The sequence below is a fragment of the Oncorhynchus nerka genome, linkage group LG15 (assembly GCF_034236695.1).
Source record: "Oncorhynchus nerka isolate Pitt River linkage group LG15, Oner_Uvic_2.0, whole genome shotgun sequence".
In the NCBI taxonomy this organism is placed as follows: domain Eukaryota; kingdom Metazoa; phylum Chordata; class Actinopteri; order Salmoniformes; family Salmonidae; genus Oncorhynchus; species Oncorhynchus nerka.
The window spans coordinates 42305884-42333810 of NC_088410.1; the positions used below are offsets into that span (position 1 = coordinate 42305884).

The 27927-nt window shown below is 40.2% G+C and overlaps 1 protein-coding gene across 1 annotated transcript; it reads right to left on the reverse strand.

Annotated features, from left to right (window-relative positions):
- Positions 1–357: 357 nt before the first annotated feature.
- Positions 358–26219, reverse strand: LOC115142697 (calpain-2 catalytic subunit-like). The gene is made up of 21 exons (XM_029682350.2): positions 25896–26219; positions 24804–24873; positions 23339–23457; positions 22940–23073; positions 20084–20252; positions 19594–19677; positions 19129–19214; positions 16889–16963; positions 16483–16643; positions 11943–12112; positions 11175–11186; positions 10728–10939; positions 10121–10157; positions 9894–9959; positions 9744–9801; positions 7702–7766; positions 7382–7450; positions 7208–7286; positions 3160–3276; positions 2772–2830; positions 358–2666 (listed from the first exon to the last, which is right to left on the reverse strand). Exons 1-21 carry the CDS (start codon positions 26130–26132, stop codon positions 2643–2645), a joined length of 2103 nt encoding a protein of 700 aa, XP_029538210.1. The 5' UTR covers positions 26133–26219; the 3' UTR covers positions 358–2642.
- Positions 26220–27927: the final 1708 nt, after the last annotated feature.

Consider the following 27927-nt stretch of genomic DNA (forward strand, 5'->3'; position numbering starts at 1 on the left):
GGAAAACCTGCTAAATCGGCAGTATATCAAATACTTGTTCTCCCCACTGTGTATATATATACTGTGTAAAATAATTTGTTGTTGGACAGAAAAGACTGTTAAATCACCAGGAAATCTGCTCTAAGTGATTTTATTTTAGGAAATCTATATATGTTGAGTCAATTTGCAGTGTACAAATAATTTATAATTCTGTACCGGTAATGACACGTGCAATTAAACCATATGTATGAGTATAGCACTAGAGCGATATTCGATACAGAATAGATTTTATAATTGCGCTTTAATTCCAATTGAATTCTTGAATTTTAATAAGGCTATATGTAGAATATGAATTGGAATGAAAGGAAACTGAATTGATTGAAATTAAAATGTTTTCTTTATTTATTCTATACAGATTGTTGTGATACAGTGAGCTACAAAAGTTTTGGGACAGTGACACATTTCGTTTTTTGGGCACTGTACTCCAGCACTTTGGATTTGAAATTATACAAGGACTATGAGGTTATAGTGCAGACTATCAGCTTTAATTTGAGGGTATTTTCATTCATATCGGGTGAAGCGTTGATAAATTACAGCACTTTTTGTACACAGTCAATAGAAAGGTCAATAATGTATTGTCTCTTTTTGGAGTCACTTTTATTGTAAATAAGAATATAATATGTATCTAAACACTTCTATATTAATGTGACTGCTACCATGATTACGGATAGTCCTGAATGAATAGTCATGATTACGGATAGTCCTGAATGAATAGTCATGATTACGGATAGTCCTGAATGAATTGTGAATAATGACGAGAGAAAGTTAGACGCACAAATATCAGACCCTCAAGACATGTTAACCTGTCATCATTACAATAACAGGGGAGGTTAGCATTTTTTGGGGGGGGGGGGGGTAGGGTATGTGTGCGTCTGTATTTTATATTAATGTGGATGCTATCATGATTACAGATAGTTCTGAATGAATCGTGAATAATGAATAGTCATGATTAAGGATAGTCCTTAATGAATCGTGAATAATGAATAGTCATGATTAAGGATAGTCCTTAATGAATAGTCATGATTAAGGATAGTCCTTAATGAATAGGGAATAATGAATAGTCATGATTAAGGATAGTCCTTAATGAATAGGGAATAATGAGTGAGAAAATGACAGACACACAAATATCACACCCCCCCCCAAAATGCTAACTTCCTTATTGTAATTGTGAGAGGTTAGCATGTCTTTATTTTTTGCATCTGTAACATTCACTCATCATTATTCCCTATCCTTAATCATGGTAGCATCCACATTAATGTAGAACTGTTTAGGAACATATTATATTCTTATTTACAATAAAAATGACTCAAATGACACAATACATTATTTACCATTAATTTCTATTGGGCACAAAATCATCTGAAAAACAACCAAAACATACAGCAAATGCTTCCAACAAGTTTGTGGAGTCATAAGCTTGATGTAATCATTGCGTGCTAGGAATATGGGACCGATACTAAACATTTGACTACTTTAATACACATACAGTGTAAGTGAATTTGTCCTTAATACTTTTGGTCCCCTACAAGTGATGTATTTTCTTAACAGTTCACCCGATATGGATGAAAATACCCTCATATTAAAGCTGACAGTCTGCACTTCAACCTCATAAGTCATTGTATCATTTCAAAACAAATTGTCACAGTCCCAATACTGTTGGAGCTCCCTGTATATCATGAATATAGTTACAACCTAACATCTAAAAAACGAAACATAAAATAAACATATTTAAGTGATAATCAAGTTATTATTTTAAATGCTATATTCAATATTTGCAGTGATATGGCTAGTGGCAGATTATTTTAGTAATATGATTGAGACTTTTCATGTCTCAATTCAAATTTCAATTCTGAGTTGAAATTAATTATATGTACGGGCAAAACAAAATCCATGTTGTAAGAATGTTTCAGAGGAACGACATGTTCCCTCATTAGATGGTTCTTTGGATGCCATCTACCATTGTGCCTTTCGGTTTGTTACAGGTGACCGTTGTGATACTCATCACTGCAGACTGTATCAATAGGTTGGCTGGACTTCGCTAAAGATCCGTAGATCTCTACATTACTCCGTTTTCGTTTACAAGGCCCCATTTGGATTGGTTAAATCTTGAGGTTCCTAGGGTCTCCACCAAGCTAGATAAATCTGCTTTTGACTTTTAAAGCACTGTGCTGCTGGGACAAAATTCAAAATACATTTCATCTTAATATTCTGGTGCTGTTCGGGGCAGTTTAGAGTATTGACCGGGGACTTAATTGTGTAGGAATGTAACTGTTTTTCTGCGTGATTTGTGATGTTTTACTTGTGCTTCCCATAATGTGTATATTTTTGTTGTATTGCACAGGGCACATTTGAATAAGAGACCTAGGTCTCAATATGTCTTATGGTAAAATATAACATATTTGTTCAATCTGATTGACCCCAACCCTGGTGTAGAGTGATCCATAGGCTATTGTAGACAAGAGCCCTATAAAGTATTTTGTCCAAGTCTCATTCAATAAAAGCAACAGTAAAATAACACATTGAGACATTTTTGCCGTAGAGTCCAATGCAATTGAGTTGTATGTCTTCATCTGTCCCTGTAGTAGATTATTATCTCTGGAATCTTAATTGAGGCCCAGGCAGACCCACTGAAAAACATGAACACAAACACAAATCGTTCAGAATTGATTGGAAACAATTTCAGGAAAATATTTATTAAATGAATGAATTAACGATTAGATGTGAAGACATACCTGCAATGCATCCAATTCGATCTTCCCACTGTCATGTTTGTCAAGTGTTTTGAACATTTCTAGTAGAGAGAGAGAGATAAATACAAGGTGATTCTGACTCTGAGAATCTGCCTGCCCATAACAGGTATTGCTAATACCTTTAATTTGATTGTAGTAACTTTATAAATGTTAATTTAAAACAATATCCTGTGCACACTCAGTTCATGGGCTTTCCCCAGATAGTTTATTTTTCATTTATAAGAATGATGATAATAATGGTCATGGAACAGACACTTTTATCCAAGGCAATTTATAGTGTACAATATCCAGAGATGCAAGCACCATGCTCTGGATTGACTCATTGGAACCACCTCTATTAGAAGACATTATGAAGTCAAAAACCACTCACTAAATAGCATTTCCAGTCGTATCAGGCAGCCCATGAAGCAGTCAAAGTCCATGGAGTACTCTGAGTTAGCGTAGCGGGACACAATTAGCTGGAGCACCTCGCTGTTAAGCTGAAATCCTGCGACAATAATAAACACAATAATAAAATCCTGGCCCAGCATTTCAACCAAAGTCCTAATACAACCATTTGTTATTGACTGACCCATGTAAATGTTGTGTGACATGGGGGTAAATGAAACAGCGTAATGCTGCATTCTAATAAATATTTACAGTTAACAAACAAATGCATTTGAATTGATAATATTACAATATTACAATAGTAAGAGCCCCTCCGGTAGTAGTAGTTGTGGTAGGGGTAGCATACAGTAAGTAAGAGGTAGCCGCATTAATGTGACTTTAAAGCAGTGGTTCTTAACCTTGTTGGAGGTACTGAACCCCACCAATTTCATATGCGCATTCACCGAACCCTTCTTAATTGGAAAAATAAAATATTATTTTTTCAAATTCAAAACATAGGTATATATTTTACTGGTGCACAAAATGAACCGTGCATCAACATCACTGTGTTCAAAGAACAAAATCATCAAAACATGATTTTCACACAAAAACATAATAATGAATATTTACTGCAAATCAGTGTGACTTCTGCTGTTGCCTTTCAAAGACCAGTTCAGAAATGCGCGGCTTCACCTTGGCAAGTGCCACTCTCATGTCATTTTCGCAACAAAGTCTGTTCCTTTTCTTCGTTTTTATGTCCAGCATCCTCGAAAAGGATTGCTCGCAAAGATATGTTGTAACAAACGGTATGAAAATCTCCAGAGCTTTCTTAGCAATAACAGGGTACGTTACAATTTGTTGACACCAAAACGTTGAAAGCGTTGTTGTTCTGAAGAGTTCCTGTTGAACCTGGCTCTGCTGAATTTCAATGATTTCATTGAGGTATTCATCATTGACATCTGTTGTCTCAACACTAAATGTGAATGGCTGTCTCACCCATGCTGGATATGACTCTCTTGTAGGGAAGTATCCGTCGAGAGACTTTGCAAGCTCATCTAAGTGTGTGGCAATTGCTTGCTTCAGTTCCGCGGGTACAGAAATGTCTCCAATTCCAGATACATCTTCGATCTTACTTACACAGTCGTCCAGCAGGGGAAAGTTTGCGGAGTTATCGTTCTCTGTTCGTCGTTTCCATAATGGTAGCTTTTTTTGAAAAGCCTTCAGGTTTTCCTCCGCTTCGATGATGTTGACTCCACCGCCCTGCATCTTTTGATTGAGATGATTGAGAGCTGCAAAGATATCAGCTATGTACGCTAAAATGAGAATGAACTCTGAATTTTTGTAGCAATCTGCATGACAATGTTTGTGCTCTTGCAAAAACAGGGCTAATTCCACACGCACGGCAAAAACACGATTCAGCACCTGTCCCCGGGATAACCACAGAACGTTAGAATGGTACAGAAGTACCTCGAATTCAGAGCCCATTTCTTTACACAGCTCACTGAAGATGCGGTTCCTCAGAGCACTAGTTCACACACAGTTCACGCATTCCACTACAATTTTTAATACTTCTGCCAGTTTTGCATGCCTGTGCAGAATACAATGCGTTACAATGATGTGTGGTGCATCGGCTTTCACTAGCGCACCAAAACCAGACTTTCTTCCCAGCATGACTGGAGCTCCGTCCGAACAAACTGCAGAAACCATATCCCACGAAAGATTGTTGTCTTTGAAGAAGTCATCCACCAGTTTCTTCACATCGGCTGCCTTAGTTGTTGTTGTAAGAGGCTTACAAAATAAAATATCTTCCTTTATCACGTCGTCTTTCACATAGCACACGAATACAGCAAGCTGGCTTAGATTGGAAACGTCTGTGGTCTCGTCGAGTTGAAGGCTGAATTTTGCCGGGCTTGAAATCAGATCTGCAACTACTTGAGTCAAGATGTCTTTGCTCATGTCCTCTATTCTGTCGCTGCTGGTGTCATTTGAAAGAGGAATTTGGGATAACTTAACTTCAGCCTCTTTTCCCAGCATGATATTCGCCATCTTCAACACAGCTGGTTTTATGAGTGTTTCGCAACTTCATACGATGCTGTGAGGATCAGTTTGTTGATAGGTACAAAGCCGAGAACAGGCAGAGTAGCCTTTTCATCGAATCTGGCTCTCTTCACCTTGAATTCAGCGAGCGTTGCGTTCTTTGTATTTTCCATCTCCATGCAGCTTAAGGAAGTGTTCTCTTAGTTTTGCCGGTGCTAGACTAGAATTGCTCAACTTGGCATTGCAAATCATGCAGTTAGGATGCTGACTCCCATCACGTTCCGTTATACATGTGAATCCATATTGTACATATTCGTCTGACCACTTTCTTTTTTTGCTCGACATAGTAAGTATGAAGGGATTAAAATATTAAGAAAGAAATCACAAGACGTACCATCACAACAGTCACAAGTCGACTACTGAGCGGACCAAATTCCCTGCAGCACAGATAGGCCAAGCGATGTAGTGTGATCACCTGCAGCCAATGATGGCCAAGCGGGGCGTGTCATCACGAATCATATGAGTCCAATGTGTGTCTTGACCTCCGCCGAACCCCTGAGACTGACTCACCGAACCCCTGGGGTTCGATCGAACCCAGGTTAAGAACCACTGCTTTAAAGGGATACTGCGAGATAGCATACACTAGCGTACCTGTAGACTTCCAGTCATTGTGCTAACACTAGTTAGCATTGGCTTGCGAAACTACCACTAATTCACACCTTTAAATGTGTTTTAAAGAAGTTCTCTATAAAGGAAAGAGTTTGTTCTATTGAACCTGATATGTCTTTGCTAGTGTACAGTTGGCAATGTTTTCCTGAAGGGCAATACTCCATTTTCTCATTGCTGCAACTCCCCAAAGGGAGAGGTGAACGTCAAGTGTCTTCCGAAACATCACTTGCCAAGCCACGCTGCTTCTTAAGATTTGCTTGCTTAACCCGGAAGCCAGCCGCACCAATGTGTCGGAGGAAACAATGTTCAGCTGAAGTCAGCTGTCAGGCTTACAGGCGCCCGGCCCTCCACAAGGAGTCACTATTGCACAATGAGCCAAGGAGGCCCCCTCGGCCAAACCCTCCCCTTATCCCGATGAATTGTGCACCGCCCTATGGTACTCCCGGTCACGGCTGGCTATGACACATAGCCAGCCGTGGGATCGAACCCCAGGCTGTAGTGACGTCTCAACACTGTGATGCAGTGCTTTAGACCATTGCGACACTCGAGAGGCCCGCACATAGGTAGATTTCTAATACCCTTCTGTTAAACTACACTGAGTGTACAAAACATTAAGAAGACTTTCCTAATATTGAATTGCACCCCCTTTTGCCTTCAGAACAGACTAAATTTGTCAGGGCATGGACTCTACAAGGTATCGAAAGCATTCCACAGGGATGCTGACCCATGTTTACTCCAATGCTTCCCACAGTTGTGTAAAGTTTGCTGGATGTCCTTTGGGTGGTGGACCATTCTTGATACACACGGGAAACTGTTGAGCATGAAAAACCCAGCAGCGTTGCAGTTCTTGACACATTCAAACCGGTGTGCCTGGCATAGCCACGGGTAGGGGTGCTGAGAACCCCTGATAAATTACAATTAAAACAATAATTTATATATATTTTTTTAATTATTATAATAATGTGAGAAAAAAATCACATTTAGTGCACTAGGCCTTTATTACTCCTGTATGAGCAGAGAAAAATTGTTGTCAGCAGAGTAGGGGAAAAATACCCCCCAAAACATGTTCCTGCGGCCATGGCGCCTGCAGCTACTTCGATAGCCCTACTGGCACCTACTGTAAATCTTTTTTCTTGCCCATTCACCCTCTGAATGGCACACATACACAATCCTTCTTTAAACTGTCTCTTCCCCTTCATCTACATACACTGATTGAAGTGGATTTAACAAGTGACATCAATACGACATTTCACCTGGATTCACTAGGTCAGTCTATGTCATGGAAAGAGCATGTTTTGTACATTGTAAATTAAATGGTTAGATAAGTCAATGTTTCTTAACAATACCTGCTTCAGTCAACGCCTCCCTCATCTCGTGGGTGCTCATCGTGCCAGAGTTGTCAGAGTCGTGACTTTTGAAGATTTCCTATAAGACATCGAAATTATTGACAGACTCGAATACGAGTAATAATACCAGTTTCAATGCTGTACACTCAGCACAGTCTCTGACTTTAATCTTACCAAATACTTCTGGATCTTAGTCCACACAGTATGGAACTCAACCAGGCCCAACTTTGCATTGCCATCCATCTGATTGTGGTCAAGACAGATATAATATATGCCAGTTAGCAGACACTTTTATTCAAAGCGGCTTTCAGTAGTGCATGCATACATTTTCCCCTGTGGGAACCGAGCCCACGACTTTGGCGTTGCAAGCGCCATGGTCAACCAACTGTGCCACACAGGAACAATTTCCTAATACCACATGTTGAAAAGTAAAATGTGCATTTTTCCATATCATATTGAGAATGAATGGCTCATGCTACTGTAGGAAAGGATACATCCAACAGACTGATGATGTGACGACAGGTCTCAAGGCTAAATCCATCAGTTTTGACGTGAGATCCTTGAAAACAGAGTGGCAACAAGTAAAGCTAATATACCGTACTGTTAACACATACTGGGTCCATACTGGTGAATATATAAGTTTACATTTTATCTGTCTCAAAATGCACATCAGCCAATTCAAAAAATGTTGTTGCACGTGATACAATACTACATGTGCATTTTAGTCAGTTATCCAGACCAACTTAAGGGAACATCAACAGATTTTTTTACCTAATTGGCTCAGGGATTCAAAGCAGTGACCATTCAGTTACTGGCCAACGCTTCCCATAAAATAACCTGGCATATTTATTGTTTCTTAAAATAGGTCCATTTGGCCACCAGAGGGATATTTTAAACCTCCAAATGAAAGGTTTACTTTTCTTTCACTTGGTCTGTAAAGTGTCGTGTCCCAATATTGCCGTGTCCCAATATTGCATGACGAATCCTTGACTAGGCTACTAGCTTCTAACGTTAGACAACATTAAAAAGGTATGTTTTTTCGCATATATGAAAAAAACAATCACAGGTTTTTGCTTATCCGTTTCACACACATCCATGTGTTTTACAGGAAAAATATAAAGGAGGTCTACACAACATTTCAGTTTATCGTACAATGTAAAAATAAATAAAAAAAGCTGTCATGTACCTCCATTACAATCACTGCCAGGTGGCATACACGCTAAACGGGTTAACTGTGAATCTGTGGGGTACAGTATCGGTTGGTTCGAGGCCCACTCGTGTCAAGCTTTTTTGTTAAGGAAAAAACTGTTCTCCGCTGGTCCTCGATGATCGATTCAAATAGGCGATGAAATGGATGATTATAATGCATGTAAAATGTTGTAAGTGTAGCCTACATAAGAAATTAACGTTTTGGTCTAACAGTAACGTTATACTATGCTATTATGTTCAGTATATTCGGTATGCTAGGCCTATATAGAATACTAATTCATCCTTAAAGTTAAGTGTCCAGTGATAATCTCACTTTTAAAAGTTCATATTCTTTTAACTCATACCCAAATAATGTTGTTGACTCGTCCTATACTCGTATTTGTGGCCAAAGCATAAACTGGAGAGAAAAACACACACCTCAAACATGTATCTCAAAAACACTGTTTCAAAAATGCTTGCTATTTCGTCATAGAGTATGATGTCATACTCCTGAGAAGGATAAACTGGCCAATCAGCTGTCTACTCTGTTAATATTTTTAATGACCAGTATATACCCATACCATTCTTTTGTTGGGGTATACCTACACCATTCCAACACAGAAAAGCTACTTTTGAATTACCAATTTTAGGAAGAAAAACAATTTCACTCATATTGTAAGTAAATAGAGGTCATATTTAATAGAAATCTGGAAACACTGGACAGTTACTGTAGGTGATCCTGCGAGACATTGATTCCGCTTTGATCTAAACTTTATTAAACAAGCAGCATTCTGAGAAGCGTCGCTACGGTGCACATCGGCAGCACTAACGTTAACGTTACACCACTGTAGCAGTAGCTTACATGTTAGTCTGCAATAGGGACTCCAAGATCTCCCCATTAAATATATTTGTAATCTTCATTTGCAAGGTTTTGGCCGTACTTTGGATAACACTATCACAATAAATGTAATTCTACATTTCAAATTAAAAAACCTCTCCTGGGATTCCAACTTGCCACAAACTGCAAAAAAACTTCTGTTAAGAACATTTTCATGAAAAAGTGTTAAATCACGTCCACCTACGTCAACATTTGTAATTGGCTGATGAGGAATTTGTGACCGGCCATAATCACTGCCACCTGGTCAGGTTAGCATAGGGTTAAATGTGCCAGGTTATGTAATGGGAACAACTAAAATGTAGCATTTTATCACGTGCAACTACGTCAACAATTTTAATTGGGATGGAGAAAAGGTTTAAATTGAAACTTTTTCTAATGTTGGTAAATATAGACCCACTGTGTCTCATCACAGATGATGCATCACAATGTATATACATCTCCTTTACTCACTCTGAGTTACCACTCTGTTTAAAATCTTTTGAAGTTCAAAGGCAGAAACTTCGGAATCCTGTCAAGATTAAATTAATATATTAGAAAGAAAAATAAGATTGTTATGTGACTGATTTAAATAAAGAACAAAAATAGTATAGAAATACATACGCTTCCAGCAATCTGCAAGAATAGACGTTTGAAGTAGGGATCCACATCACCCTCTGTAATATCAGGCTAAAAAGGGTAAACATATATATTTTAAACGTTCATAAATCTCTGTTTAAATATTATGTTGCACTTGGAATGTCCAGCCGGAAACATACCTCAGTAAACATAAAAACAAAATTGTGTTGGAAGATGTTGAGATCAAAAGACAAGAAATAACTATGATGTACCTCATCAACTTCCACACTGATATCCTCTTCCATTGGACTGCAACAAAACACATAGAAAGATATACATATAACATACACCATATGATAAACGCATCACGTTTGTACATATGTTTGTCATTGTGCCCTGGAAACAAAGCTACATTTTCAAATTGAATGAAAATGTATGATCGAACTCATGTAAGTGTCAATAATGTCCCGTTGCTTCCTCAGCGAGTACCACTTCCTCCTGATTCGTCTCATACCGAGGCTCGAACCCAGGACATCTCTGCCTCACAAACACACATGACCGCCCTCCTGAAACGTCTTACCCAGCCGTGCCATAAAACAAATTGTCAGCACGAGTGGATCCCCATTCGCTATAAAGGCCTGCATTATTTTTAAAAACACTACCGTGTTTGCTACATAGGCCTACATTATATAAAACGTTACAGTGTTCACAACAGCATCTAGAAACATAAAACCAAGAATGTTAATAAAACAATAAGACACATATGGATCTATTCACATGCCTTACGACTTAATAATGTATTTCAAATAATCACTATAAAAATGGTATAGTCCCACTCTATTGCAGGCTGTATAAGCTCTTCATAAACGCGGGGCCCACCTGGTGGCAGCATGCTTCTCGGCGAAGACTCTCAAGAGGAAGCTGCCCTTCTTGTGCGGCTCAAACGTGGAGGGGATGATGACGTACTCCCCGGGGGGCAACTTGAAGCGGTCACAGATCTCCCGCAGGTTGATGAAGGTATTGCTCATTGCCACAGACTTCTGTCTCAGCAGCACATCTGGGCCCAGGTGGATGTTGGTGCGGCCCTTATACTGCCATCAAACACAGAGGATAGGGCCTTTTTACTGTAGTCTACCTTGTGGCATTATACATTGTTTTCAAACAACATATTACCTTACTTTTTGTGCATTAGACATTGTACTCATATTTTGGCTCATAATAAGTTGAGAATGTGATATGAACAGGTCAGCATGAAAATGGCCTTATACTGTATCTATAATTATGCTTGAGTTTCTTTCATTGTATGTGTTTATGTACCATACATACCTCATCAGGAACCTGGAAAAAAACAACAAAAAAACAACAACATCAAAACATTAACAGATTTGACCATTTTATATTCAAATGGATTAAGTCAGCGGTAGCCAACTCTCCTCTCTGATAACTACTGGGTATGCATGCTTTTGCTCCAGCCCTGCTCTAAAACACCTGATTCAGCAAATTCATGATATCATAAACAGCTGATTTGTAGAAAGAAAAAAAATTCTGTGTTTTGTATCATATTGTACAACAGCTGATTAAACTAACGCGGTAAAAGTGTAAAACAAATATGATCAGTGTTATTTTCTGATAGTTGCTGGTTGAAAAAACATTTTAACAGGACCTTCTAATTAGCAGGTTTTGCATGGGTGGAGTTTTGGCTTACCTGGTGACATCACCAGGCAGTGTAAGTTTATAGACCAATAACAAAGAGAGTTCCAAACCTCTCTGCCGATAACAGCTAGTTTTCAGGTTACATATCCCTCCCATTAGGCCCCTCACTCAGACAACTCCCAGACAGTCCTAGCAAAAGTCTTGCTTGTGAAGTCCCCCCCCCCCCCAAAAAAAACTGTTTTGTTTCTTTTTGACAATTTTAATGTAAAACTATTACACTAAGGAACCTCATTGTTACCCAGAAATGATTTAACATTGAGATAAAAATGACTGCATTGGCCCTATAAGGCAGGGCTGGAACAAATGCCTGCATTCCCAGGTGGAGGGTTGGCCAGTTATGGATTAAGTGAATAAATTCACTCTGGGGTAGTGATGTTGCACCTGGTATATTGAAAAGCCAATGGTGTTGAGGTCCCGGCTGAATCTCCTCTCTTTGCGGCCGTCTTTTTGCATGAGGCCCACCAAGAAGGTGCAGCCATCCTTGCCATCATGAGGGTCATCATCCACATCATCCAATTTAATGGCAAACTGGGGGTTAGAGCAGAATGTGGCTGCAGAGAAGTGGGTGAGAAAAAAGATTTGTGAAAAAGGATTGGTGACTAATCGAGGCAACACTATCAGAGTTGCCAGGTTTAGCTACAATGTCCAGTCTATGACCACTCAAAACCTGCACAAAGGCCTGAAAACTAGCCTCAAGAGAGGAGTTGCCACATGTATCGAATAAGTGTCTTCATATTAGCTAGCTAGTGCCGTCAGTTCGTTGTTCTCACATCACTTGTCAAGGTGTGAGCGCACGTGCTGCTTTCCTCATTTCCGTGATTCAGCTGCCTGCTGCCAGTGATGCCAATTTAGCTATTTTTTTGCTATATTTAGCAACTTTTCAGACTACACTGGCAACTTTTTTTTTCAAACAGCACCTAGCAACAAATTTAGCAAAAATTTGTTTGGAACTTTTAGCAACTTTTGAAAAGTGACTCAAATGCTAAAATGCACACATTTTCCCTCTAAATGACACAAAAACGATTTTCTCTCAGTCACAACACAGGTGCCTGGCTGCAATAGTGCATTGTGAGTGACGTCAGCAGCAGGCGCTCAGCTCGTGTACAGGCAGCAGCAGGCAAGCAGCAATTTGGGCAAATTGCCAATCATTGTTGGCTGACTGCGGCACGAGCTAAACTCAATGAATATAGTTGGTCACAAATGTTTGATCTTGAACAGAACTTACAACATCAATCAACGTATCCCAATCAAAAGCGTACAGCCAGAAGTACAGAAAAGAGTGGGTGTCTGTACCTGAACAAATGTCAAATCATATTTTTTGCCGAGATGGCCAGTCAATTAGAGAAACGTTATTGTGTATTCTACGTAATGACGCAGTTTTACGTTATCACGCAATGACATCACAACGTCATTTAGCAACTTTTAGCAACAAATCAACCTGCCTCTAGCAACTTACCCAGAAAATGTGTTGGCAACAATGCCTGCTACAGCGCTCGTCTCAACACACACACACACACATACATTCATCTAACACACACACACACATACATTCATCTGGCCCACACACACATACATTCATCTGGCCCACACACTCACTCAGCAACTGCCTGCGTCATTGTCTGATAATCAGAAGCAGCAGGTCACAGTAAAATTAATAGATACAAAAAAAATAAGAGAAATGCCATGGTGGACGCAGTGCAATTTAGAAGTAGCCCAAAATCCCGCAACCCATGACAAATACATTTTCACTAGCAACCTTTCCCCGGAAAATCGTGGACATGGCTACCCTGAACACTATACACTTTTTACTCTAAACCAGTGCTTAATTTGAGCCTCTCCGTTTTGGAGTTTTTCTTCCAGAAACGATTTGTCTGAATCCCGTACCTCTCGTGGCATGAATTTATTTTCTCTCCCCTTTTGCAATGTAAAAATTCAAATAAAAGCAATCAAAGTTCATTCGAGTTGCCTATTCGTTCATTCTCATGCCCCCACAACAGAACGTAATGTGAAAAGGTTGATTTTCCGCTGGTGCCTAATATTCTAAGAGTTGATTTTGGTTGGGCCGGCCCGGGTTTATGGTTTGCGCAACATTGTAACCTATGTTTGAGACCAAACAGACGTCGCTGTGTGAGAAGCGCGCCAGTATCTCTCACATAGGTAGATTGAGATTCACTTTCTATGATCTGCTCTGATAGACATGAATGAGCCTGCAACTCTCATCTCTCTAGCGTTGCACATCATCATTTCCTTATAGAATCATCGCCACGCGAAGGGTTCTGAAGTAACTGCAGCACCCCTTATACATTGAAATACATTTGCCAAAGCTTTAGAATTACTGCTGTCTGTTCAGAAATAAATGAAATAATTCAGAATAGCCTACTACACAATGATATGGCCTATAATTTAGCCACAGAGGATCAATAGATTCTTTTTTTTTAAATAGCCTAGCTGTGGATTGTAGCCGCACCTTTCTTGAATGGAGAAAATCTGTCAGTGAAAAAACAGACCTATCAAATCAAACTTTATTTGTCACATTCACTGAATAGAGTTAAGAAAATATTTACCAAATAAACTAAAGTAAAAAGTAACTAAATAAAATAACAATAACAAGGCTATATACAGGGGGTACCGAGTCAATGTGTGGGGGTACAGGTTAGTCGAGGTAATTTGTACAAGTAGGTAGGGGTGAAGTAACTATCCAAATGTACTGGGCCGTATGCAAAAACCAAATGTACTGGGCCGCACGCACTACCCTCTGTAGCACCTTACGGTCAGATGCCGAGCATTTACCACACCAGTCATCTGCGTCATCTGTTGGGGAGGTATGCAATTTGGAGTTGGTCTAGGGTATCCGGGAGGATGCTGTTGATGTGAGCCATGACCAACCTTTCAAAGCACTTCATTGATGAGTCACTGATGTGATCTTCCTGTCTGGGTTGGCGCCCCCCCTTGGGTTATGCCGTGGCGGAGATCTTTGTGGGCTATACTCGGCCTTGTCTCAGGATGGTAAGTTGGTGGTTGAAGATACCTCTCTAGTGGTGTGGGGGCTGTGCTTTGGCAAAGTGGGTGGGGTTATATCCTTCCTGTTTGGCCCTGTCCGGGGTATCATCGGATGGGGCCACAGTGTCTCCTGACCCCTCCTGTCTCAGCCTCCAGTATTTATGCTGCAGTAGTTTATGTGTCTGGGGGCTAGGGTCAGTTTGTTATATATGGAGTACTTCTCCTGTCTTATCTGGTGTCCTGTGTGAATTTAAGTATGCTCTCTCTAATTCTTCTTTCTTTCTCTCTCTCGGAGGACCAGGGCCCTAGGACCATGCCTCAGGACTACCTGGCATGATGACTCATTGCTGTCCCCAGTTCACCTGGCCGTGCTGTTGCACTGTTCTGCCTGCGGATATGGAATCCTGACCTGTTCACCTGACTTGCTACCTGTCCCAGACCTGCTGTTTTCAACTCTCTAGAGACAGCAGGGGTGGTAGAGATACTCTTAATGATCGGCTATGAAAAGCCAACTGACATTTACTCATGAGGTGCTGACCTATTGCACCCTCGACAACTACTGTGATTATTATTATTTGACCATGCTGGTCATTTATGAACATTTGAACATCTTGGCCATGTTCTGTTATAATCTCCACCCGGCACAGCCAGAAGAGGACTGGCCACCCCTCATAGCCTGGTTCCTCTCTAAGTTTCTTCCTAGGTTCTGGCCTTTCTAGGGAGTTTTTCCAAGCCACACTGTGCTTCTACACATGCATTGTTTGCTGTTTGGGGTTTTAGGCTGGGTTTCTGTAACAGCACTTTGAGCTATCAGCTGATGTACGAAGAGCTATATAAATACATTTGATTTGATTGCTACCAACGTGACTGCTACAGGGCAGTAATAATTTAGGCAGGTTACCTTCTCTTCCTTGGGCACATGGACTATGGTGGTCTGCTTGAAACGTGTAGGTATTACAGACTGGGTCAGGGAGAGGTCGAAAATGTCAGTGAAGACACTTGCCAGTTGGACCGTGCATACTTTGAGTACACATCCTGGTCATCTGTCCCCGCAGCTTTGTAAATGTTGACCTGTTTAAAGTTTTCACAATATTTTAAATTGAGGGAAAACATAGGTTGTAAAGCAAATGGCTACTGCTGAAAAGAGAAGACTATGCTTTAGGTTACCAACATATTTGATCAACTTCCAAATATTGTTTTACAAAAGAGAGATAGGCTTTTGGCATGAGCGCATCGGCCATCACCAGCACGTGAGCTGCGCATCATTGGGTGAGTCAGTGAAACTGGAAAGCATTTTTAGGGCAATAATTTCCTCTTCATATTGTAGCCTAATGATATGTGTCTCTATACACCTGGGCCTTGGCTATTGATGGATTCAAGACAAGGTCATTTTTATGTTTCTCATATTTTCTATTTGTCAGTGTCAACGCAGCCTGCCATTTTGATTTTTTTTGTTGTTGTATAAAAAAGAATTCTGCTGAAGTCTCCAGTTATGTAAAATAACGTAGAATTGCATGAAATGCGTTAATAAAATGCCATATTTTTCCCAGATCCTAGAATACTAAAAATGTTATCCATGTGTGCAACTTCTGTAAGTGCCTCTACTCTACTGCTCTATTCCACTACGCAAATGCGATGCTATGCATGCAATGGTTTATTATAAAGTTTTTAATGCATTCCGGTACCTCAGAACTCCCCAGGTCAACCCACTCTCACGCTCACTTTTTGTTCCGGAACCTCCCGATTTACAAATTAAGCACTGCTTTTACCATAACGGTAAACATAATATAACTCATCAGCTGTCCATGAATATTGCAGATAGGATTAGTGCAAATAGGCAAGCAGCACAAAATCTCTTACAAGTAGTTTTAATACCTACTGAATATAATGTTATATTATTAGAGATTGACAGGTTCTGTACCTGCATGGTTCCTGCATCCTCCAGCGGTAGAGCCTACCCTCCACATCCCCTCAAACTGGTAGTGGTTCCAGCGACCCACTTCATCACTGACCAGCGTGTCTGGAGTCAGGTTGCAGATCTCCAGCTTGGAGTACTGCCTTAGGAAATCAGAGTAGGCCATCCTGGATAAGGAACAAGGAGTAGGTTGCTACCATGTACATCAAATATAAAGGAATATATATTTTATGTATGACATTTGAAAGAGACAATAATGGAAATAAACACATTTTTTATGTTACAATCAAAAGTTATTTTTATGCCTGCTGTTAGACAATATCATTCTAATGAAAGTGTTATACTGTAGCAAACAATATTATTGGGGTGTTTAATACAGTGCAATACCAATAGAAAAAAATAACAGTTTCACCAAAACTCTCCATCTTCTGCAGAGTGGTCTAGCTTGGCTTTCTCCTCCGGTCGTACTCCATCCCATTCCCTGGAACTATTGAGAGAAAGAGTTTAAGCTTGTCACGTGGCTTCCCGAAGCGGTATTACAACATCAGGGAATTTCACAACCAAATAAATATGCTTTCTTGGAGGCTTACCTACAGCTTTCTCCCTGACATTGTCAACACAGTATCACCATTTTTAAAGCTTACAGTGCATTTGGAAAATATTCAGACCCCTTAACTTTTCAAATCAAATTTGATTTGTCACATGCGCTGAATACAACAAGTGTATACCTTACAGTGAAATGCTTACTTACAAGCCCCCTTAACCAACAATGCAGTTTTAAGAAAAATAAGTGTTAAGTAAAAAATAGATAAGTACATTTAAAACAGGAAAGTAACAAATAATTAACAAGCACAAGTAAAGTAACAGTAGTGAGGCTATATACAGGGGGTACCGGTACAGAATCAATGTGCGGGGGCACCGGTTAGTAGAGGTAATTGAGGTAATATGTACATGTAGGTATAGTTAAAGATAATAAACAGAGAGTAGCAGCAGTGTAAAAGAGGGGGGCAATACAGGAGTCTTATGGCTTGGAGGTAGAAGCTGTTAAGAGGCCTTTTAGACCTAGACTTAGCGGTCCGATACCGCTTGCCGTGCCGATAGCAGAGAGAGCTCTGCTCCCGAATGGCGCAGGGTCTAAGGTACTCCATCTCAGTGCAAGAGGCATCACTGCAGTCCCTGGTTCGAATCCAGGCTGTATCACATCTGGCTGTGATTGGGAGTCAGCGTCGTCCAGGTTTGGTCGGGTTAGGACATCATTGTAAATAAGAATTTGTTCTTAACTGACTTGCCTAATTAAATAAAGGTTTTAGGGCCTTCCTCTGACACCGCCTGGTATAGAGGTCCTGGATGGCAGGAAGCCCAGTGATGTACTGGGCTGTACACACTACCCTCTGTAGTGCCTTGCGGTCGGAGGCCGAGCAGTTGCCATACCAGGCAGTGATGCAACCATTCAGGATGCTCTTGATTGGTCATCTCCTTTGTCTTGATCAGGTGGAGGGAGAGGTTGTTTTCCTGGAACCACACGGCCAGGTCTCCTCCTCCCTATAGGCTGTCTCATAATTTTCGGTGATCAGGCTGTTGTGTCATCTGCAAACTTAATGATGGTGTTGGAGTCGTGCCTGGCCATGCAGTCATGAGTGAACAGGGAATACAGGAGGGGACACAACCCTGAGGGGCCCCCGTGTTGAGGGTCAGTGTGGTAGACATGTTGTTGCCTACCCTTAGCACCTTGGGGCTGCCCGTCAGGAAGTCTAGTTGCAGAGGGAGGTGTTTCGTCCCAGGGTCCATAGCTTAGTGATGAGCTTTGAGGGAATATTGGTGTTGAACGCTGAGCTGTAGTCAATTAATATCATTCTCTCACATAGGTGTTCCTTTTGTCCAGGTGGGAAAGGGCAGTGTGGAGTGAAATAGAGATTGCGTCATCTGTGGATCTGTTAGGGCGGTATACAAATTGAAGTGGGTCTAGGGTTTCTGGGATAATGGTGTTGATGTGAGCCATGATCAGCCTTTCAAAGCACTTTATGGCTACAGACGTGAGTGCTATGGGTCGGTACCCTTTTGGTACCCTTCCCCAGATCGGTGCCTCGACAGAATCCTGTCTCGGAGCTCTACGGACAATTCCTTCGACCTCATGGTTTGTTTTTTTTCTCTAACATGCACTGTCAACTGTGGGACCTTACATAGACAGGTGTGTGCCTTTCCAAATCATGTCAGGTCAATTGAATTTTCCAAAGGTGGACTCCAATCATGTTGTAGAAACATCTCAAGGATGATCAATAGAAACAGAATGCACCTGAGCTCAATTTGGAGGCTCATGGCAAAGGGTCTGAAAACTTATGTAAATAAGGTGTTTCTGTTTTTTAAATGTACATTTGCAGCAATTTCTGAAAACCTGTTTTCACTGTTTTATTATGGTGTGTTGTGTTTAGATTGATGAGGACATTTTTTTTTTTTTTATAAAAAATTTAGAGCAAGGCTGTAATGTAACAAAATGCGGAAAAAGTCAAGGGATCTGAATACTTCCAGAATGCACTGTATATACCTGCAATTAAGTGTTGTATAATTGTTTGTTGTGTATGCCACAACAATCCAAAATTGTTATAAGGTCAATAAAGTTGCTCAACACTGCTACTAATTGAGTTATTTACTCACTCATCGCTCCAGGCACCCGTCCACTCCACCTGACCCCAGGGGTTTCTGATCCTCACCAGCTCAACTGGAGTCCCATGCAGGTGTACCTTCACTCAACACGAAAATTCGACAGACTGTTACGATTGACAAGAGGCTACCTGGCTATCTTATCTTGTTGAAAAACACACGCCATCTACAAACTTCATGCATCACGATCTGTTGTCTAAAATACGTCTTTTTTTAAATGATCTATGTGTCATGTGTCATAAAATGACATAGTAATAGTATGTCAGTTAGAATACTACTAATGATATCATCGTCGTTTTTATGACATTGTTGCAGAGACAACATTAAGTGTAATGTTACCAAAGCAGTCTTTTTAAAACAGTTCAACTCATTGAACTGCTAAAAATGCTGACCACATTATATTAACTTATTTTACTTCTCCTGGATAGTTTTATGTACTGAGAAAAGGCTTATTCTTACCTCTTCTGCTGCAGTGATTGAGTACGCATGCCCCTTCACCAGCTTCTGAACAGTAACTGCCTCCGTCTCGTACGCACTTGTTATCTACAGTACCCCAGAACACTACATATCAAACATGTTTACCGCTACTACATACTCTAATTTATTCATATAGGACCGATCCAAACAGATGTATAATTGTATAATTTGTCTTCTCACGTCAATAACAGATGTAGTTACACATGCCAATCTTAATTAAGGTAGGGTTTCGCACTTTCCTTTGTCTGACATATACATCTAAAAAACAATCATGACATCAGACCTATATTAAAAAAACTGTTACTATGGACATTGGATTTCTGGGATCAAGGCTCACAATTAAAAAGCATTTCGGTGTGTCCCAAAGGTACAGTAACACGTCAGGACCTTGGCAGCATTATATTTCTTGGTTCTTGTACTGTACAACTAGAATATTCTGTATTTAAAGATGACTCATCAAAAACACCCTTACATCAATGGAGCAGCCCAAAAGAGAACCCAGCCCCAAGGCCTTCTTCATGATTTTGAACAGGCACTGTGGGGCCTTGCCAAGATCATATGTCTCAGCGATGCCCCCAGTGAAGTCCTCAAAGCCTTCTGTGGTGGAGCCCCCAGACAAGGCCTCATAGGAACTGTTGACTCTACAAAGAAAATAAGAGTTTGATTATGTTTGGTTATATCAAAATCAAATGCAATGTCATCAACACAACACATTTCTTGAAAACAAAAAACAAAGTAAGAATCCATCTCTGTTTAAAAACTCACATCAAACAAAACAGGTGATTGAATTTATTTGATTTGTTTAGCACGTTTTTGGTTACTACATGATTCCATATGTGATATTTCATATTTTTGGTGTCTTCACTATTATTCTACAATGTAGAAATAGTCCAAATTAAGAAAAACCATTGAATGAGTAGGTGTGTCCAAACTTTGACTGGTACTGTATATATATATATTTTTTTGTCTCGGGACAATATTGTGCATTTAAGCTACTTTTTTTTTGCCTCAGTGCAACGTTGTGCAGTTAGGCTACTTTTCAGGGCAATTCAGTATCATGCTCAATGAAAGCCATGTAATTTGATGTAAAAATAAATGTGCCAACACATCCCCTGACATTCACAGGCAATGGACACAGGGATGTTCTATGGGCGAAAGGAGCCTAATCGAGCAGTTAGGATCATACCCTCTGGTAGTGAGGACAGTGAGCTTGAGGACCACGACAACGATGAAGAATGGACCCCAGAATCAGGTTTGAAAGGCTGTGAAATATTAGTTTATGCCCAACTTGTATTATTTCATGAAAAGAGTGCTTGTTTATGATATTTCTATTTTAATTTTTTTATTTCACCTTTATTTAACCAGGTAGGCCAGTTGGGAACAAGTTGTCATTTACAACTGCGACCTGGCCAAGATAAAGCAAAGCAGTGCGACACAAACAACAACATAGAATAAACAAACGTACAGTCAATAACACAATAGGGGAAAAAAGTATATATACAGTGTGTGCAAATGGCGTGAGGAGGTAAGGCAATAAGTAGGCCATAGTAGCGAAGTAATTACAATTTAGCAAATTAACACTGGAGTGATAGATGTGCAGATGATGATGTGCAAGTAGAAATACTGCTGTGCAAAAGAGCAAAAAAGTTAATAAAAACAATATGGGGATGAGGTAGATTGGATGGGCTATTTACAGATGGGCTGTGTACAGCTGCAGTGATCGGTTAGCTGCTCAGATAGCTGATGTTTAAAGTTAGTGAGGGAGATATAAGTCTCCAACTTCAGCGATTTTTGCAATTCGTTTCAGTCATTGGCAGCAGAGAACTGGAAGGAAAGGCGGCCAAAGAAGGTGTTGGCTTTGGGGATGACCAGTGAGATATACCTGCTGGAGCGCGTGCTACGGGTGGGTGTTGTTATCGTGACCAGTGAGCTGAGATAAGATGGAGCTTTACCTAGCAAAGACTTATAGAAACCCTTGAGCCAGTGGGTCTGGCAACGAATATGTAGCGAGGGCCAGCCGACGAGAGCATACAGGTCGCAGTGGTGGGTGGTATATGGGGCTTTGGTGACAAAACGGAAGGCACTGTGATAGACGGCATCCAGTTTGCTGAGTAGAGTGTTGGAGGCTATTTTGTAAATGACATCGCCGAAGTCGAGGATCGGTAGGATAGTCAGTTTTACGAGGGTATGTTTGGCGGCGTGAGTGAAGGAGGCTTTGTTGCGAAATGGGAAGCCGATTCTTGATTTAATTTTGGGTTGGAGATGTTTAATATGTGTCTGGAAGGAGAGTTTACAGTCTAGCCAGACACCTAGGTATTTGTAGTTGTCCACATATACAGTATTTCACTTAATAAATGTTCTGAAAATGTCATATTTTGCTTGGTGTTTTAGTAAAATCCACCCTCTGGTGGTATGGATAACTTATTGTGTCTCCAGAGAAACCTAGATTCAAATAAAGGTCCCATCTATCAAATTATTACAGGTGGAATTAGGTGTTTTTAGCTGGGGTCAAAATGATGCCCGAAGTTATAAGTAAGAACAAGGTTATTGACAAAGTCCGGAAAAAGTTTCAGAATTGAATAAACCACCTTTGAGCTATGATAATAAATATGCCTCTGTGGTAAAATGACCCCAGTCGGTACTATGAGGGTTAATAATAGTTAATTATTTTAAATTAATCGTTTTACAATAAAATAACTTTTTTTAAGAAGCTAAATAACTAAATTAAAATAATAGCAATAATATTGCTAACCAAAAGCCATGCTAAGAAGGTTTTCAAAATACTGCAATAGGTGTTGAGGTTTTTGTACAGGGATGTTTTGTAAAATATATGACAAATGATACAATGTAGAGCATAATAGGGACTGGCATAACAAACACAGTAAGTAAAGAAGGTGAGGGGAGCAATCTGGTGGCATGTTTACATTTGAGGCTGTGGCTGGTGGCTACAGGTACACTTCAATATTTATTCAACAGTCACTCTATGACTAAAGCCTCTGCTGGTCACCACAATGGTCCAGATCAAAATGATACTATAGCGAATGTTCTGTAATTCATTCGGAACAGTTCAATTTAAATCCATGTCCTTTGTGTTATTCACTTTGTGCAGGTTCAATGCCTTGGGCCCTATTTAATCAAACCTAGTCACTGGGTTTATGGGATAAGTCAAAGCCACATTTTCTTGAATTGCAGAGATGCATATTTGAATAAATAAAATAAATCTGACTGCAAAGTATTTATAGAGTGACAACAACAGAAAAACTGTAAGAAAATGTGTTTTTATGTGTGGTTACCAATTCTCATTGAATAGGACCCCATGTTTACTCACTTAGCATAGGCCTTCTCCAGCAGGGCGCTCCAATACTCTGAGCCCTCAGCTGAGTGAACAAACAGCAGTTTCCCCTCTCTTGTGGGCAGCCTATCGTCAATCACAACATCCACCCACTGTCCATACTGCCAAAACTGTAAACAAGGAAATCTGAGCAGAGGTAGAACACAACTTCCCCTTCCTGTTCAGCTTCACCCTTTAAGTACTTGTTCCTCTTTACCACTCTTCACAAATACATCATTAAAGGTTGAACATTTCTCTGAGTGTACAATAACATCTACCCTACACCCCCAATCCTAACTTTTGGAGGGAAAAAGGGGGTTAAAAAAAACACAAATTGATCTTAAATCAGCACTTATGAGCAACCTCATCTATCACTCATCTAAACACATTGCTCACCTGGAAGTGAAAGATGCCAGCATAATTCTCCTCAAAGCTCTGCCCAGGGGGTACCACTCGAGCCAAGATGTCTTTGTCCAAGGTAAGAGAGGCAAGGGCTGCCAGCAACCAACAGTCACCTGTATACATACATCAGTGGGAATAAGAATATGTTTACTCTCTATAATAAATAAGTAATACAAAATGTGTATACATTCTTATGAATGTTCTATATACCGGGAACATTCTAGAGAACTTTGAGATTCTTCTTGATATTCATTTGTTTATTTTTATTTTGATAATAATCCAACTTTATTGAATAACTTAATTTGTTAAACACTTCATATCTTACACTCAAAGTGCTAATAGTAAAAACATTGCATTTGAATACTTTAGTGTGCTACCAAGAAATGGGTATGTGGCTTGGTAGAGTATTCAAGTATAAACTACCAACGTTACCATAGATTGCCATAGATTAGACATAGACATAATTACCAAAATTACAGAACATTTAGGTAACTTTGGTAAATTACTGGTAGTTTTGTATCCCTTATTATTATATTAATATATTATGAAATACTAATATTACATGATGCAATATAGTGAAACATAAATGCTGAATAGTTTAAGACTGCAGAAATATCAGCTCCGGGTATCAATTTTGGAGAGCGAAATCAAAGTACTGTAAAATCAAGGCAGAGTTAACTGTACAAACATGAACAGTAACAGCCAAAGCAAAGGGAGTGCACAACAATGAGCAAACATTCTCAGCATGAGTAATTGTTCATGACTATATGAATAGGTGTATACCACCCTATATTGTAATAGAAATTGAGTCAAATCTGTAGCTAGCTGTGAATAAAATCTTGTTTGTTCAGCGTTGCACACTTGAGTCTTCCATGTCTGTGTAAATTAGGGGTAGTGTATGTTTACTACAAAGGGCGAACCTGGTGTATCATTTCTTCAAGAAGCAGTATAGTAGGCAAAATATACTAATGTGTACTGTAGGCTTTACATGAATGTAACATTTTGTGAACATTACTGGGACACTAAAGGGAAGTGGGAACCTACCACATACAACAGGTGTATAGACACTATTTGAAAAGTAAGAGTTTTGAACAATTGGTGCCACTTCCATTTCACTCCCATTGATGACTCGATGACTACAGTGACACACACCTTTGTGATTGAATACAGATAAACATACAGTATGTGAGATAAGTGAGATAACTTATCCTTAATAGCCATGCTTTGGGATGTACACTACAGTATGTTGTCTGGAAGAAACTAGTGACAACAATATGTGGTTTAATGTATTAATAGAATTTTTATTTTATTTTATCTGTAGTAAAGGTGCCGTTTGGATATGTAAAGCCAATACATTTTCAAACAAACAATAAAATATAATATCATTACACCCCATATATCCCATGTTATGGCAAACATACAGAGCAATATACATATGGGGGTTAGGTGTCAAACTCACCCAAAGCCCCTTGGCAGATGTCAGTTCTCGTGGCTCCTTCAACAATGAACTGAGGGTTTGAGCACAACTCCTGTTTGGAAAATGCATAGGTTGTTTAACTAACAGAATGAATAGGAGGAATTTGGTTCATTTAAAAAATACTAAGCAATTGGTACTTTGCTCCATATGATGCTTAATGGCATAAATTGTTTCCCGACATTAAGAATGGAGTGTAATTTGTTTCAAGGGCAGAGCAAAAACAGTGACAGAATATAGGGACGGTTCATGGAATTTGCATGCTTGAGACAGGGTGCCAGCACAAATACAGGCAGTAAGTTGCAATGACATTCTTTATCAAGACTTCATTTGCCTTCCAATCAGTCTTAATTATTCCCTGCACTATGGTTCATCTTCAATCAAGAGTTTTGAGACATAGACTGGAGAAATGTCACCCAAGATCACATTTTCAGTTATTGACTAAATCAGAATTAGGCCTATCTTATGCCTGAGTATATTCCACCTGTCTGTGAAAATAAGAAATTGGGGCATAACATAGTCCCTTTCATGACTGCCACCACCCCTATATTCCCCATTGCAACTTCTTAGAAACTTGAACTATGAGGAGGTTACCCTGGTGACGTGGACAGTAGGAGTCAAAAGACACACACAAGTTATTTGGGAAGAGGAGGGGTTGGGGTGTTAATGGTTCCAATTTATAGTTTAATTTTAATCTGTCAATTGTGGGAAGAAAATGTTGTCCATCCGTGTATTTTTGTGAACAAATCCTGACCAATCCCAGTACACAGAATATTAAATAAGCACACAGAAAGTAAGAGAAGGGAAAACAATGGGCCCTTCTAAAACAAAGTAAAACAAAAGCCTAAATCAAGGTAATAATCCAAAAGACATACTGTGAGCTCGATACATGTATCTTCATGAAATTGCAAGAAGTACCAAAGCAAGAATCTCATTGATAAGTGCCTCTGTTACTGCACATCTAACAAATCACTAAAGCAGAAATGGCTAATATCATGTGAGACGTGGTTAGCCTACCACATCCTTGTGGATATACCTCCTACAGCTATCCTCTTTACACTGAGACAAAGTCCTTACCTTTGGTCTTTTCCACTCCACGCCCCGGGTTTTTGAAGAGTAGCGACCCAACTCATTGTACCCAAGAGAGTTCCAATCAGCAGGGAAGGATGTGTCACTGAAGAGTTTCCCGCTCTCCAGACACTCTCTCCTCAGGGTCTGGAAGTCTTGCTTGTTAAAGGGGATGGCCTTGTCGTTGCTACCTTCACCTTCCTCCCTAGCTTTCCTCCTGGCCAAGTGGTTAGCTATACTGGACATGGTGCTGTGAACTCAGATGGCTGCAGTGTGTGAAGTGTGACTGTGTGAACTGTGCCGTAGTTGCTTCTGTGTGTATGCTAAAAGGCTTTTGGGACTGGGGAGGTAGATGTGAAGGGGTGGAGTCAATTTACCTGCAGTCTATAAAGACAGAGGTGGAGGTGTGGCATCTGCTGCCTGCCCCATACAGGTACTGTCTCAGCAATATTGAGGAACATATTCCCAGGGGATAATTGTAGATGGCATATGACAACAGCAAGAGCGGAGTGCTGTGTGTGTGTGTGTGTGTGTGTGTGTGTGTGTGTGTGTGTGTGTGTGCGTGCGTGCGTGCGTGCGTGCGTGCGTGCGTGCGTGCGTGCGTGCGTGCGTGCGTGAACTTGATGGTCCTTCAAAGGGAACCCTTTTATGCAAAGTAGACTAGTTACTATTAGCCTAGACCAGTGGTTCCTACACTTTTTATAGTCCCGTACCCCTTCAAACATTCATCATTGTAAGCCTGCCACGCACACACTATACGATACATTCGTTAAACATAAAAATGAGTGTGAGTTTTTGTCACACCCTGGCTCGTGGGAAGTGACAAAGTGCTCTTATAGGACCAGGATACAAGTAATAATAATAATCAATAATGTTGCTCTTTATTTAACCATATTACATATAAAACCTTATTTGTTCATTGCAAATTGTGAATAACTCACCACATGTTAATGAGAAGGGTGTGCTTTAAAGGATGCACATAACTCTGCAATGTTGGGTTGTATTGGAGAGAGTCTCAGTCTTAAATCATTTTCCACACACAGTTTGTGCCTGTAGTTAGTAGTCATGCTAGTGAGGGCTGAGAATCCACTCTCACATAGGTACATGGTTGCAAAGGGAATCAGTGTCTTAACAGCACGATTTGCCAAGGCAGGATACTCTGAGCGCAGCCCAATCCAGAAATCTGGCAGTGGCTATTGATTAAATTCAATTTTCACAGGACCGCTTGTTGCAATTTTGATGAGGCTCTCTTGTTCAGATATCGATAGGTGGACTGGAGGCAGGGCATGAAAGGGATAACGAATCCAGTTGTTTGTGTCATCTGCGTAATTGCGCACCCAACTCACTCTGGGGCATCGCTATATCACATTTGACATTGTCCGTAAGCTTGAGTTCATTTGCACACAAAAAAATTCATACAGTGATGGAAAGACCTGTGTGTTGTCCTTGTTAATGCAGACAGAGAAGAGCTCCATCTTCTTAATCATAGCCTCAATTTTGTCCAGCATGTTGAATATAGTTGCGGAAAGTCCCTGTAATCCTAGATTCAGATCATTCAGGTGAGCAAAAACATTACCCAGATGTGAGAAACTCGCCATCATGCAAGTGGTCAGACAAAGTGAAAATGATGGTCAGTGAAGAAAACTTTAAGCTCGTCTCTCAATTTTTTTAAAAACAGCGCACTTCTGTATGTTGTAAAAGCATTGCATGGGCTCTGCCCATATCATTGCATAGTGCAGAAAATACACAAGAGTTCAGGGGCCTTGCTTTAACAAAGTTAACCATTTTCACTGTAGTGTCCAAAACATCTTTCAAGCTGTCAGGCATAAATTCCCTTGGCAGCAAGAGCCTCTCAGTGGATGCTGCAGTATAGGTGGATGCTGCAGTATAGGTGGATGCTGCAGTGTAAGTGGATGCTGCAGTATAGGTGGATGCTGCATTATAGGTGGATGCTGCAGTATAGGTGGATGCTGCAGTGTACCCAAGTGGCGTCGGGAACAACTGCTTGCACGCTTAACACTCCACTATGTCTCCCTGTCAT

What these genes read in the sequence shown, in the direction of transcription:
- LOC115142697 (XM_029682350.2), bottom strand. Translation starts at nt 26,132, where the DNA reads ATGTCCAGTATAGCTAACCACTTGGCCAGGAGGAAAGCTAGGGAGGAA. An exon ending in ACGGGTGCCTGGAGCGATGA is followed by an intron (nt 16,964 to 19,128) that starts GTGAGTAAATAA and finishes TTCTCTCAATAG; the next exon opens with TTCCAGGGAATGGGATGGAG. An exon ending in GAGAAGCATGCTGCCACCAG is followed by an intron (nt 10,158 to 10,727) that starts GTGGGCCCCGCG and finishes GTTTTGTTGCAG; the next exon opens with TCCAATGGAAGAGGATATCA.